Here is a 14,798-nt window from a genome sequence, read left to right as displayed (position 1 = left end):
ATTAGAACTGATTAAACGAAATGAATTCAATCTAAGGGAACAACAAACCAGCAAAAACACTATTTGAACAAATCCAAGATATCAAGAATTTACCTATATGCCATGGGGAAGAATTTACCTATATGCCATGGGGAAGAATTTACCTATATGCCATGGGGATTAATGTCGACGGATAAATCTTCCAGTCATTTAATATTGTTAAGTCTGACATTCGCTGTTAATGGACATGCCTCAACCACAAGTCTCCCGGGTTGTACGAGGACACACACACACACACACACACACACACACACACACACACACACATTCCTGGAGTGGAAGGTGGCCACGGTCTCGTCTGTTCTAGCGTCCCCTCTCCACCACCAGCCTGTGCCCAGACACACGGAACCCCGGGAATGAAATGCGGTGGTCCTCCTTGATCATACGCTCGATCTTGTTAATGTCACGTACCGAGAAATCTGGGTTTACCTCTTTGTATACAAGACACCAGAACGAGTCTGAATTTGTAACAGCGTTGTGAACATTCCCGATTAATGATAACATATGTAGAACTTCATTTCTGATGGACTCTCTCATGAATATCTCTTTATATGTATTGAATTCCATGGCATTACTAATGGCAAGTGGAAATGGATCTTCGTGCATAGTAGATCTTTCGGATCACATTACATTAAAGCACTAAATGTTGCTTGGATTTGGTCAAGACATCACACCGGTTCACCCATAAGGTGTCGACACCTGCACGGTAATTGTGTGACACAGAATTGTCTTGCTGAGTATTGCCATGATCTAGTTTAAAGCGCAAGTAAGTCAGCGTACAGTCGTCCTCAGGAGCGAAGATCGGAGTAATAGCTGTGGCAGAAGGAGAGAGAACCAGCAGTGAGGCATAGGGTAAGTGGCAGTAATAAAGCGTGTTGAGCTACAGCTGCCCCAGATGTGAGAGCAGTACTCATTACAAGGACGACTCATCTTCACCCGAACGTTGACTCACCTGTGCCTGAGTATAGACGCACCAGTAGGTGAGTGTAGACTTACCTGTATCTGAGTTTGGACTCACCTGTACCTGGGCGTGGACTCACCTGTACCTGGCGTTGATGAAGATGTAGATGATGGGGTTGTAAGCGCAGGAGGACTTGGCCAGCAGGACGGGTGCCAGGGAGGCGTAGACGGGCGCCGCCTTGCCCATAAGGCCGTACATGATGGAGACGACTGCGTAGGGCATCCATGCCACCAGGAACCCCAGACACACCAGCCCAGACACCTGCAGGAGCGGTACAAACACCTGTAGGGCATCCATGCTACCAGGAACCCCACACACGACAGCCCACACACCTACAGGGGCAGCGCACACAAACACACCCAAGAGAAACATCTGTACAGTAATATCTACCTGAAGGAAACACTTGTACTATACCACCTGCACGGTTAGAACATACCTATACCGGCGGGACACATGCATAGCAGGACACCTGCACCTGAATAATGTAGACACACTTGCATATACCTGCTTGTACGATACACCTGCACGTCAACCAATGTGTGGCGATGGAGGGGGAAGTGGAGGGAGATGCTCAGGTATGAGGCGGTTCCTCCAGGTAAACACAGCAGTGATGGACGGTGGATGTCGGGGATTATAACACCATACCACTTGCCAGAAGGTCCACACATCCTTAAATCTCCAATACAGTTCTCACTCTTGGGAACGGACGACCCATATACCGCACTAACCCCTGGACACACACACACACACGTGGCTCTTCAGGTGTAACATTATGTGGCCAGTGATCGCTGTGCCTCTAGGCTCACCTGACTCAACTCACACCTGAAGCAGCTTCGAACCATCGAGTCATATAAAAAGTCAGAACGATTTAAACATAGTCACTTTTATCATGCGATTTGGTTTTTCCTTTTGGCTTATTTTTCTGACACTCTCTATCAACTGAGATTTATATTATCTTTTATATATCTTCCTTTCGTTCTCTACGGATCACTTGGAAGGAACGCGAAACAAACGAAGAGAAGGAATGACTCAAGAAAACATTTTCGTCTGTATGACACCGAGGCTTCATATGGAAAACAAAATTTACAGAGGTACAGAACAGCTGTTGAAGACTCTGTTCCATGTGGCGGGAGAAACTGTTAAGAGAGAGAGGGTTGCTACATCTTACACAAGCGGAAGGAGCTCGTGATAATACTGTGAGATCAACAGACCACCTCTCACACACTAGCTCAGCTCACTCTGGATTGAATGTTGTCGTATCCCCCACAATGTCCACACGTTCCTCACAAAGACCACACGGGCCACGCTGGGCACGTATCCCAAACATGAGAGCATCGGGTTCCGTCCCTCCATCTCTGCCTATATCTGGGCTTCTGGCGCTGCTCTGTTAACGAAGTGAAGGTCATTACATCTACCCCGGCCACCTTTCATCATGGTCTGCTCGATCCGAGTCCCTGAACATGCATGAAGAGAACCAGCCAGCATGTGTTGCTAGTGATTACTCGACGCTTCCTGTGTGATGATGCTCTTCATCCCCTGCCGCCCCTTCGACCGTGAGGGTCACCCTGCTTGGACAGGCTATGGCTCACTCGCGTCTCTCTACATCACCCACACGTCTCTTGTCGAGCCATTCCACACCCGGACAGACCGAAGAGGTTTGTGCACGTCCTACAACACCTCCCTCTTAAGTTAACCCCTCGAGGGGTTTACCTTAATAGCCGAGTCCTGCTCTAAATTTAGCGCTGCTCCAGGCCTCATATCTTGAAGGAGCTACCACTCCATATGCTCGCCCGAAATGCTGGCATATTACCTCACCCTAACTCAGCTGAGGTGCGGCCCTCCTCCTCCACTATTCTCAAATGCGTCCCTGGAGAGAGAACATTCTCACGGGTCTCCAGCGTTCGCAGAAGGCGTCTTGGAGGGGCGGCAGTAAAGGGTATTGGACATCCTCCCCTCCTGTTATTACTTCCCGAAAGCAGGAAGAAAGAAAGGAATCCGAGGAAGGCTGCCATATCCTTCATCCTGACACTACACTTCCCTCGCAGGATCCTGCCTCTCCGTAGAGGAACTCCTGCCTCACGAACATCCGCTCCTTAATGGTGCTCTCTCTCTCTCTCTCTCTCTCTCTCTCTCTCTCTCTCTCTCTCTCTCTCTCTCTCTCTCTCTCTCTCTCTCTGCTAGTGCCCACTTCATCATTTGCTTATATTTCAACGCATTTCATCTTTTTTTTTTTTCATCTTCTAACGACAGAAGTGATGGCTTCTCCCCTACCTTTCCCCACCTCACTCCTTCCTTCCTTCCCAGGACCTATGAAGAGACTGTCTGAGCCAGACTACACCACTCCCTCTCCCGCCAGGTCTGACCTCGTGTAAATAGATGGTATAAAAGTTAGCCATCTAATTACAAGCTTACCCTTGTCCCTCACCCCCTTCCCACACCTCCTATTCCCCTTCCCACACCTTTCTTGCGCTCTCCACGCCCGGCCTTGCCTTTCCCACACCGGTCTTGTCCTCCCCACGTCAGGCCTTGCCCTCCCCACACTCGGCCTTGCCCTCCCCACGCCAGGCCTTGCCCTCCCTGGGGGACTCACCAGGGTGATCTGCAGCTCGGACGGCCCCTGGGAGGTGGCGCTCCTCTTGCTGATGATGAGCTTCTTACGTCGGTTGCGGTGCACCAGCAGCAGGATCTTGGTGTAGCACCAGATCATGACCAGCGACGGCAGCGCCACCACCAGCATCACCACCAGCAGGATGTACACACGAGCAGCTGTGGGGCGGCAGGAAGGTGCGGGTGGCAGGGGTAGCAGGCAGGCGCGGGTGGCAGCAGGGATGGGTGACAGGAGCAGCAGGCAGGCGCGGGTGGCAGCAGGGGCGGGTGACAGGAGCAGCAGACAGGCGCGGGTGGCAGCAGGGGCAGGTGACAGGAACAGCAGGCAGGCGAGGGTGGTAGCAGGGACGGGTGACAGGAGCAGCAGACAGGCGCGGGTGGCAGCAGGGACGGGTGACAGGAGCAGCAGACAGGCGCGGGTGGCAGCAGGGGCAGGTGACAGGAACAGCAGGCAGGCGCGGGTGGCAGCAGGGGCGGGTGACAGGAGCAGCAGGCAGGCGCGGGTGGCAGCAGGGACGGGTGACAGGAGCAGCAGACAGGCGTGGGTGTCAGGGGCGGCAGGTAAGGACGGGGGAAGAGGAGGACAACAGACATGGGTCAGGAGGGAAGCAGAAGACACAGACGAGGCATCAGCACAGGCGGGAGCAACAGCCAAGGGAAACAACGTATTAATGTCTTCTCAGTCATGATGATAATGATAATAATAACAGAGATGATAATAATGATAATAATAATAACAATGATAATAAAGATAATGATAACAATGATAGTAATAAAAGTTATCATCATTATTATTCAAAGTCCCTAATAATCACATCTTTTCTTTATAAATTATATATATAGAATCAAATAAAGAATTCTGGCAGACGACAACCTCACAATGAGCGACTAATGCCAAGAGAAAACAAATGACGGGCGTTGAGTTGCCCTCTGATCCTCCTCCTCCTCCTCCTCCGCTCGTCTCGCGCACCGAATTCCTCAACCATAAATTGGAGGAGCTCTTTGGAGATCCTGGATTTACCATCCGATTAAAAATGTTATCAAAGTTTCAACTCTGAGCCAAAATAAAAGAAGGAAATGTTCAGTTCAGACTCTGAAGTATGTGGCACCTCCAGCAGCGAAGTGGATGAAAATTGATCCGGGAGGAGGAATTGCCATATATGATGTCCTCACTTGCACACAAAAGACATCTTGCTATGAGATCTTATTGACAATGATGCACAGGAGTAAACAATACTTCACCTTGGACGAACTTGAAGCTTGAGCCTGGGGGTACCGGAGTCAAGAGAAATTTCTGACCTGCAGAATGGATGATCAAAGAAACCAGTGCGCGTGAACTCGAACCCATACCCACGACATTACAAACCCCACCTCACTGAACACTTACCCCTCAGTTGTCCTCCGCTCAACCAACAAATACAAGCTTTTGGATGTGGCCAGCTTCCTGGGCGCTGTTGGGGACCCCCCCCCTCCCCCCCACCCCCATAAAAGGGGGAGAGAGAGAGAGAGAGAGAGAGAGAGAGAGAGAGAGAGAGAGAGAGAGAGAGAGAGAGATGAACAAAACTAGAATAATCACTTGGGTAGACTCACAATTGCTGGGGTTGGCCCAGTTCAGGGTGCAGGAGACGCCAAATGGTTCCACCTCGTAGTTACTGATGACCTGGAAGAGCGGCAGGAGGGCCCAGAACAAGGAGTAGATGTACACAGCCACCAACACCAGCTTCATGTGCTGCAGCGTCAACATCCTGCCTTGGGGGAGGGAGAACGTCTGGCTTAGTGGGTTCCTGGTGGTGGTACCAGGTCATGGTGGTGGTACCAGGTCATGGTGGTGGTACCAGGTCATGGTGGTGGTACCTGGTCATGGTGGTGGTACCAGGTCATGGTGGTGGTACCAGGTCATGGTGGTGGTACCTGGTCATGGTGGTGGTACCTGGTCATGGTCGTCATGGTGGTGGTACCAGGTCATGGTGGTGGTACCTGGTCATGGTCGTCATGGTGGTGGTACCAGGTCATGGTCGTCATGGTGGTGGTACCAGGTCATGGTGGTGGTACCAGGTCATGGTCGTCATGGTGGTGGTACCAGGTCATGGTGGTGGTACCAGGTCATGGTGGTGGTACCAGGTCATGGTCGTCATGGTGGTGGTACCAGGTCATGGTGGTGGTACCAGGTCATGGTGGTGGTACCAGGTCATGGTCGTCATGGTGGTGGTACCAGGTCATGGTGGTGGTACCAGGTCATGGTAGTGGTACCAGGTCATGGTCGTCATGGTGGTGGTACCAGGTCATGGTGGTGGTACCAGGTCATGGTGGTGGTACCAGGTCATGGTAGTGGTACCAGGTCATGGTCGTCATGGTGGTGGTACCAGGTCATGGTGGTGGTACCAGGTCATGGTGGTGGTACCAGGTCATGGTAGTGGTACCAGGTCATGGTCGTCATGGTGGTGGTACCAGGTCATGGTAGTGGTACCAGATCATGGTCGTCATGGTGGTGGTACCAGGTCATGGTAGTGGTACCAGGTCATGGTGGTGGTACCAGGTCATGGTAGTGGTACCAGGTCATGGTCGTCATGGTGGTGGTACCAGGTCATGGTGGTGGTACCAGGTCATGGTCGTCATGGTGGTGATCTTGGTGGCTCCCATGGTGGCCGCCGTGACTGAAGTTGTCATGGTGTCTGTCCCAGTGGTTGACAGCGTCCGTCTGGGATCTTCCCCCCCAACCCACCCACTCTCTCTCTCTCTCTCTCTCTCTCTCTCTCTCTCTCTCTCTCTCTCTCTCTCTCTCTCTCTCTCTCTACTTACTATAGGTGTAGGTGCAGGTCTTAAGGTACCGCACCACCGCCAGGGCTGTTATGGAAATTATGGTGGCGACGCCCAGGACGTAGCAGACGAACCCGTACAGCTGGCAACCTGTCCGAGAAATGCCACACATTAGGGAAAGTGTCGTACATAACAACAACACTAGCACACTTGCCAGACGTTAGAGCATGTGTCGTACACAGTAACAACAGCATAGCTGCCATGCAAGAGATGCCCCACGTTGGAGAAAGTGTCGTACACAGTAACAACAACATAGCTGTCAGACGAAAGATGCGACGCGTCGGAGAAATGTTGTACACAGTAACTACATTAACACAGCTGCCAGACGTACTTTGGTGATTATTCAGCAGCTTTGTAGATTATCATCCTATAGGGAAATTACCAACGAAACCTTTAAGTTATGCTTATTTACATACCTTAATAACATGAATATATGTATATTAGCGAGGGAAGAAATCAACACTCAGGTGCAATCAGTCCCCAGCCTGGTTAAGGAGGACGAGTGTAGCAAGTCCCCAGCCTGGGTAAGGAGGACGAGTGTAGCAAGTCCCCGGTCTGGGTAAGGAGGACGAGTGTAGCAAGTCCCCTGCCTGGGTAAGGAGGACGAGTGTAGCAAGTCCCCTGCCTGGGTAAGGAGGACGAGTGTAGCAAGTCCCCGGTCTGGGTAAGGAGGACGAGTGTAGCAAGTCCCCTGCCTGGGTAAGGAGGACGAGTGTAGCAAGTCCCCGGTCTGGGTAAGGAGGACGAGTGTAGCAAGTCCCCAGCCTGGGTAAGGAGGACAAGCCTCTACTAATAAGAAGGATGAAGGGAGACTCTACTGAGGATATTGAGAGTCATAAAGGTGGGAACGCCACACTAAGTAACCCTCGGGGGGACATAAGGTCGATGGCAGAGGACAAGCTGGGAGAATAAAGCCCCTTTGATCGTCTCCATAGCTCCAGGACCCACTTTGTTTACGACGCGCAACCCACACCTGATTACTGCCTCCTACAGACATGATGACGACACAGACCTCGCGGTAAATTCTCTGTGAAGATCAAATTTGGATTCATTTGAAATTTCTAATCGCATCTTCCAAATGGAGTTCCTCTTAACTGCTGGTATTTACTTGTGCTTCAATACCTTTTAACTCCTCAGACATCTTCAGTTCGATTCTTGATGCCGAGAGATGGCCCAAGCTACGGTGCGCATGATGGGAAAGATCTCCCTCATCGGAACCCGTCCATTGAGCCGTCTATAATGTCCCCTCCCTCAGCCGAGGTGACCAGAATACCTCACTGCTCAGTCATGCAGTGGGAGCGACTAGCTCACAAGTGATCTCAAGTTTTCGTAACGTCAGGGAAAAAATGAAATCGACGCTTCTGAAGGAAATGAAATTGAAATATCAAATTTTCCAAAAAATGATGATGTCTAAGTAAATATGTATATGTAAAAATGTATGCAAATAGACTCGAACAGCGCCATCTCATTGAATCCTTTCAAGAATGTGTATGATAGTGGAAGAGATCAAAAGTCCAGTGTAGGAAGAGAGGATATATATAGAGATGAGTCAGACTCAAATGCCTGCAAACTTTCCATGTTGCTAAAGAGGCGCAATTGTCAGGCGTGTGTTTGATGCCAAGTATTCATCATATGTCTGGTGGTGCTTTGAACCACTGTAAATGATTAATCTTTCCGTGCTAATAATCCTGTTGAATGAATATTGCTTTGCCTCATGCGAAGCAAACCGCTCACCCTGAGTTCGAATCAAATGTGAGCATTTTCTCTTTATATTTTTTTCAGCTCACATAATGTACCAGCAGATATTATCAACGGGAGGACTTTCATTGCCTTGAAGTCAAAGCTAAACAAATATATTGTTCATATTCATTATTGGGTGATACGTCTGTTTCTACAAGATATATATATATAAAAAGAGAGACTTTTGAATTCATTGATTTAAAAAATCTCAGCCCTTTTACTCCATTTCAGATTTGATTCCTCTCCCACTGCCGTCAGATTTGGAAAGTCTTCCCGTTAGCGCTTTCCTATAGAATTTCCATGACAGTATATACTATCCATACCACATCGTTTTCTTCCTCAGTTTTCTTCTGATGGTTGTTGTACAGGAGGGAGAGATGGGTGGAGAGGTGCCTTTTGCTTTACTCTCTTATCTCTACCACAGATATGATCATGAACTCACCGTCCTCCAGCAGATAACCTCGATATGGACTATCAGATCACATGTTATTTGCTCTTGCCATCTACTTCAACACTGCCTCACTCATCTCCCTCCCTTCTCTAGCATCGCCTTACTCACCGCTCTCTCCCTCCCTTCTCCAACACCACCCGACCCTCTCACTAGTCCCTCCCTTCTCCAACACCGCCCCACTCTCTCACTAGTCCCTCCCTCCCTTCTCCAACACCACCTCACTCACCAGTCCCTCCCTCCTCCAGCACTCACCAAGGTCCCCGAAGAGCCATCGGTGGGCGAAGCTGGAGATCATGGGTGCAGGGTAGCTGGCCAGGGCCAGGAAGAGGTGCATTATGGCCAGGTTGACCAACAACACCTCGGCCGGGGTCAGGTGTCGCCGCCGCCTCCAGAACATGACCAGGCTTGACCCATTGCCCAGAACTGACGTCACACCTGCCAGGGACGAGAACGGTACTGGTCAAGAACAGGGATGACCAGGAACATGAAGAACAGGGATGACCAGGAACGTAAAGAACAGGGATGACAAGGAACATGAAGAACAGGGATGACAAGGAACATGAAGAACAGGAATGACAAGGAACATGAAGAACAGGGATGACAAGGAACATGAAGAACAGGGATGACAAGGACCATGAAGAACAGGGATGACAAGGACCATGAAGAACAGGCATTGTAAGGAACTTGGAGAATCATTCACAAGCAAAGAGACTGCATTTGCCTTGTAACACTGAAAGTCATTTTACACAAGAAGATTAGAAAAATATGTCCAGTTTCTTTTTATAGTCTTGCATAACGTAAGCGTTGAACCCTTCGTTCGATGCTAACAAGGAGTTCACAGGGATTCCTGAAATACCTGTATCAATAAGTGAGTAAATGTTCTTCTAGATCCCTAGACACAGAGTGATGGGGGAAGGTATATTCTCAAAGGAGTCATTAAACTCTACTTGCCTTACTCGAGATTTTATGAAATACCATCAAATTGAACAGAACTGTTAGAAACATATGACCCATGCAAGAAATATCTTCTCCACACCATAACAGTCACTGGGCAATTGCCAGACGGCACATCTGATCACAAGACGGGAAAATTACAGGATGTAAATCAAAGAGCAGTTCGCTATAGTCAAATAATGAATTCAGAATGAGGTCGAATATGGTAATACGATGACCGAAGTCTTTTCATATCTTCTCCTCCACCGCGCCTTCTAGAAGAATGGCTTCTTGTAACACTTGCCTCAGGCAGGAGATAGCGAACCCAGAGTACGTTCATCGCTTTAACAGAAAATGTTACTTTTTTATTTTCTTAGATTACGACACCTAAAAAACTGAAAGACTGTAAGGGAGGCACTGAGAAAGAGAGTAGTGAGGTGAAATGCATAATCTCATTCAATTTTAGACCAGAATCTAGATGAAGAGTTGGAGTGAGACAAAGGAAATCCATCGTGATCTAATATGTATGTCTATAGGTTTCTCAGAAGCAGGCTGGATGATGAGGGATGAGGTTTCGTAGGCTTTTTAACATATAAAGGAAATAAAAAGGAAATAAAGAAGAATTAATGAATGAAATAACTGGGACCAACAAGGGTACTGTCGACTGAAGAGAAAATGGATGAAAAGGCACAACAAACGAATGAAGAGATATGAAACAAACTGACGAATTTACAACGTAAATCATGTGGAAAAAAAAAAAAAAGAATGATGAAGATGAAATTAGGAAACCGAGCCGTATACATAGTCCATGATTACAAAATCAAAGTGACTGAATGAATTCAGAGGGAAGGATGCCATAGAAAAAAGAAGGAGTATGTTTTGGTACGGGTCAGATAAGCAAAGATGTCTCGCGGGTCTTCTCTGTGTGACCCTGAGGTCTCTCTACGAAAGGATATGCTCATTATACAGAGGTCAGAGTCTGATGAAGATAGAGGACAGAGAACAGACCCTCACCTTCCTCCTGCCGGACACGTTCTGCCCCAGGGGCGAGGGAGGAGGAGGTGGTGGTGGTAAAGGGGAAAGTGGGAGGGAAAGGAGGCGCATCCCCCCCACCCCCCACCCTTATCAAAAGATCATTTCTTCCATTGACAGAGTTCCTTAGAATATGATCAGCAAAAGAAACACGAATGAAAATATTCCTCAGACTGGAGGATGATTCGCCTCAAGTACAAAATTCCAAAAGCTTTTCAACACAGAAACGGAGAATACAAGGCCTCAGACGCCTCCACGTACTCTGACTCCATAGTCCACGAAGTCCTTGCGTCACGTTTGATGTACCACCGTCTGTCAGACCTGTACCCCGATAGGCTAGCCCCCGTGCATACTACAGTGTACTTCCAACTGTAATATGCCCTCTGTAATGTAAGCTCCCACGTAGTATCCTTTGTAACATGAGATCCGTCTTTTATGAACCCCGGGACTTGCCCCGAGGCAGCTTCCCTACTTCAAACTCCTTGCGTTTCTTTCTCCTTCGCTCCCTCCACTCTCTCGTTCGCCCATTATCGATCCCATCGCTCATAATCAATCGTGCTTCCCCTTTCCCCCCTCACCACCTGCCTTTCTGATCTCGTATCTTTCCTCCCCATCTTTGCTGCCAGCGTCTGTGTCAGTAGAGTGTATAATCCCTCACATTGCTTCACTAATAGTGGAACGTCCACACTCCCGATCTCCCAGTTCTGGGACTCTCCAGAGCCCCAGTTTGGGACTTTAAGATCTTTCACAGTATTAGAAATTTTGATGAAACTTTCCACCCAACATCGGACTCGTGAAAATACCTTCACGATAACCCACAAGCTTTCCTATAAGTACAAATCCCAAACTCTCAGGCTTGGGATTTCTGGGAACCTGACCCCCAGCATTGGGAATCCCCACAGTGGGACCAATGAGAGCACCTCTTCCTTCCTGTAGAAATGTCCTCAACATAACTTGGATGACAACACTCCCCACACTGGAACTCAATGAGTTGCTCCCGTCCCCAACCATCCAAGACTGGAAAACGTACCCTCAATCTCTGGCAGAGACTCTCCCACCTCGACGTCACCCTTGCGCTCCACTCCCTCCCTCCACGGCACTCTATAAGGAAGGAATCCTCATCTGAGCCAGCCAAACTCCCTCCTCTCCACCAGCCATCCAGACTCCCTCAGCTCCACCTGCCATCCAAACTCCCTCTGTTACACCCGGCCATCCAGACTCCTCTATACCTTCATCAGTACTTCCTTACGACTGCCAAAAAATCTCCGCTAATTGGAACACTTGCCCAGTACGGAAATTAACATGTCCATAGCCTATCACTCTATTTCCTAGCTCTCTCTGTGAATGTCTCGTGTTTGGTAAGGCGTACATGAATATGGGAAATACCAAATACCTGAACAGACTGGCAGCGTAAAGGTCCCGGATATATACATGACCTATAGATAGCACAAAGCAAATAAAAAGCAAGTTTCAGTGTACAAACAAACACAAAAGGAAGTTCAGCGAAACCCAAAAGAAAGGGAAGACCAAACCAGACGGGAGAGACGAAGACCGGAGACGTGATCACTGCCCTCCAGCCCAAGTGTTTATTATCAGTGAAGCCGAGGATAACCGCAGCACAGGGGGTGGCTTAACTAGTGATGGGCTGAGGACAGCCCCAGCACAGGGAGTGGCTTAACTAGTGACAGGCTGGGGATAACCTCACCACCCGCAGAAGCCCAGTTAGCTACGTATCATCCTCGTTAAGGAATGAAATCCATAGACAATAGTTTCATTCCGGTCTTTACAGGAGCCTTCTGACTGGAAGGGCGCTCTGGTCTTGCATTTGCTTGTCCCTGTGAAGCCAAGAATGTCTTTTCTTATCCCCAAAGAGATTACATGGCCGACTCTCCCGGTTAGCGTTGCTCATTCCGGACTCTAATGGTGTCAATAGTTTGCAAGTGTTCTTTGGATTCGCCTGTGGTCATGAAAGTCGATCACCTGAGGATCTCCAGGAACTAGCGACTCAGGGAGTCTCTTACTCCCTCTCTACTCCCCAGAATTTGCTCGATAATCTGTACACAACCTTGGCTAATGAATTGTCCACTTATTTTTCGGTGGTCGGTACCTTGAGGGCAATGGCAGAGTCCCCTGTCGGCTTGACGTCGCTTATGTGAAAGTTCTGAGGGAAGTGTAAGAGGGTTTCCTTTAACCCACTGACAACTCCATACCCCAGGGATAAATCCCCATTGTTGAGCTCTTAAGATAGCCACTCTAGGGGTTCCTGGCAATCTCACCACATTAGAAGCTCTCTTAAACCCAAACGCTGGGACTCTCGAGAACCGCAGAACTGGATTTCTCGAGAACCGCAGCACTCGGACGCAGCGCTGGGACTCGCGAGATCCCCTCACAGGGATTCCTGTGAACTCCACACAAGGATTCCTGGGAACTCACCCCCCCACACAGTCTCGTAACAACGAACCCCTTCACTGAAATTCCCTGAAGCTCCCACCAGCACTGATACCCCTCAGAGTCCTCTCCTCACTCCAGCCCCCAACAGGTCCTAATACCCTCCTAACACTGAGGAATCCTAAGGATTCTCCTCCCTTCTCCTCCACACACACACACACACACACACACACACACACACACACACACACACAGCCTACACTAGGATATCAATAAGATCCTTCCCTCTCCACCTAGAGAGGAGGCGGAAGTGTCCATCCGCTTGCATTCTGCCACGAATACAGCTGCGCTCACTCTTCCCTCAGCTCGATTTCCCTCTTACACAACATCAATGTTTATTTCGTGTAATTAATTTCCCTTTCCCCAGACATCAATGAACCGCTGCAGGACATCTTATCCTTTACCATAATATCCTTTGCTCCTCCTCCACATCCTCTGGCCTTACTTATCCTGCCACGCGTTTACCGAGGCGTGCAGGCCTCTCCCCTCGCCCTCAGTACCCGTCCTTGCTCCTGACACTTACCGACGATGATGAGGAAGAACCCGACTATGATGTCCTCGTGCCAGGCCAGCCGGGAGTCAAACTTGTCTGTGAACACAACTGCGGCGCAGCAGGAGGCGCTGACGTTGGTGGCAGCGTCGGCGAGGGTGTCCTCGAGCCCGGTGGTGTCGGCGGTCGTGGTGAGTCCCGCATGTACGGCCGCGGCCACGTCAGGAGCCGTCATGGTCCTGGCCGACGTGGCTGCCCCGACCAACACCATCTGTAACACGAGAGAGGAAAGGTCGACTGAGAGGCGTACGCATCACAACAAGATCTATTACATATCAAATATACGTCTATTCTGGGTCTCCAGAGATGTCCCCCAGGACCAGTGGGATATGAACACTACACATGCCCTTGTGAAACCCTACACGGTATAATATCTACCATGACGGCCGCTAAGGTCAAGCTACAGCCACCAGCAGGAAGATCTTGGTCACCTTCTTCAGGCGTTTAAGGGTAATTCTCAAGCCACATAACACTCTCAATATACACAGAGCCTGTGAAGTAACCCGAAAGAAACCCTCATTTCAGAGTAGTAAGATCCCATCTGCTTACCTGAAAAAAAGAGAAGAAGATAAAGATAAATCTGAAAAACATAGGTACTTTGTTGATGAATTAACCGCTTAACCCAAGAAGTCTCATCATCAAAGAACAGAGATCTGAATATTAATCACCGGTGTAGTAATCATTCTCTCTGCGTCTGCTGACTAAATGTAATCTCCAGTGTAATAATTCACTGGTCACCAGCTAATGTTCATCACACTTGGCTTGTGGTGCACTTGATGTAGTTGTGGACGCTGATTTCGATAATGCCGTCCGTCTTCTTGTATCACGTCTACTTTTCATGAGGGACTTAGCACTACCGATAGATAGAGCTGAACTTTTAACATTTCGTCTAAGAGAGAAGAAAAAAAATGTCTGCTCAAGGAGGAAGCTCGCATAACTTATTTCAGGTAGAAGACGTCAGACTCTTACTTCTCATTCATCCGTAGATGGGCCGCTCTGTTTTTGCAACACCATTGGCGCATTATTCCACTGCTTATGCCAAGAGTGTGACGATCCCTCTCAATGGCACTTGTCCATCGACTCATCAAAGAGAACTCTGAAAGCGGCGCTGCTTCACAATGGAAACACGAAACCCTCCGTTCCTGTACGTCATTCAATGCGCATGAAAGAATGTTATGAGAACATGTAGCCATTCCTAGATGCCATGAAATACAAAAATT

General features: G+C 48.9%; 1 protein-coding gene across 2 annotated transcripts in view; it reads right to left on the bottom strand.

Moving 5' to 3' along the window:
- Positions 1 to 14,798, bottom strand: part of LOC139762334 (opsin-5-like) — a 36,443-nt gene that overhangs the window by 5,221 nt on the left and 16,424 nt on the right. The window contains exons 2-7 of one of the 2 annotated variants that reach the window (XM_071686992.1): positions 13,552 to 13,789; positions 8,868 to 9,050; positions 6,407 to 6,514; positions 5,198 to 5,356; positions 3,591 to 3,766; positions 1,080 to 1,261 (exon numbers count right to left, since the gene is read on the bottom strand). In XM_071686992.1, coding sequence (XP_071543093.1) covers positions 1,080 to 1,261; positions 3,591 to 3,766; positions 5,198 to 5,356; positions 6,407 to 6,514; positions 8,868 to 9,050; positions 13,552 to 13,789 — 1,046 coding nt within the window. The remainder of the gene's footprint in view (positions 1 to 1,079; positions 1,262 to 3,590; positions 3,767 to 5,197; positions 5,357 to 6,406; positions 6,515 to 8,867; positions 9,051 to 13,551; positions 13,790 to 14,798) is intronic. The other variant, XM_071686993.1, reaches the window with a different exon arrangement.

The sequence above is a fragment of the Panulirus ornatus genome, chromosome 43, assembly GCF_036320965.1.
Source record: "Panulirus ornatus isolate Po-2019 chromosome 43, ASM3632096v1, whole genome shotgun sequence".
NCBI classification, from domain to species: Eukaryota; Metazoa; Arthropoda; class Malacostraca; order Decapoda; family Palinuridae; genus Panulirus; species Panulirus ornatus.
Note: the sequence above shows the minus strand (reverse complement) of the source record. Positions and strands in the feature narration are given on the sequence as shown.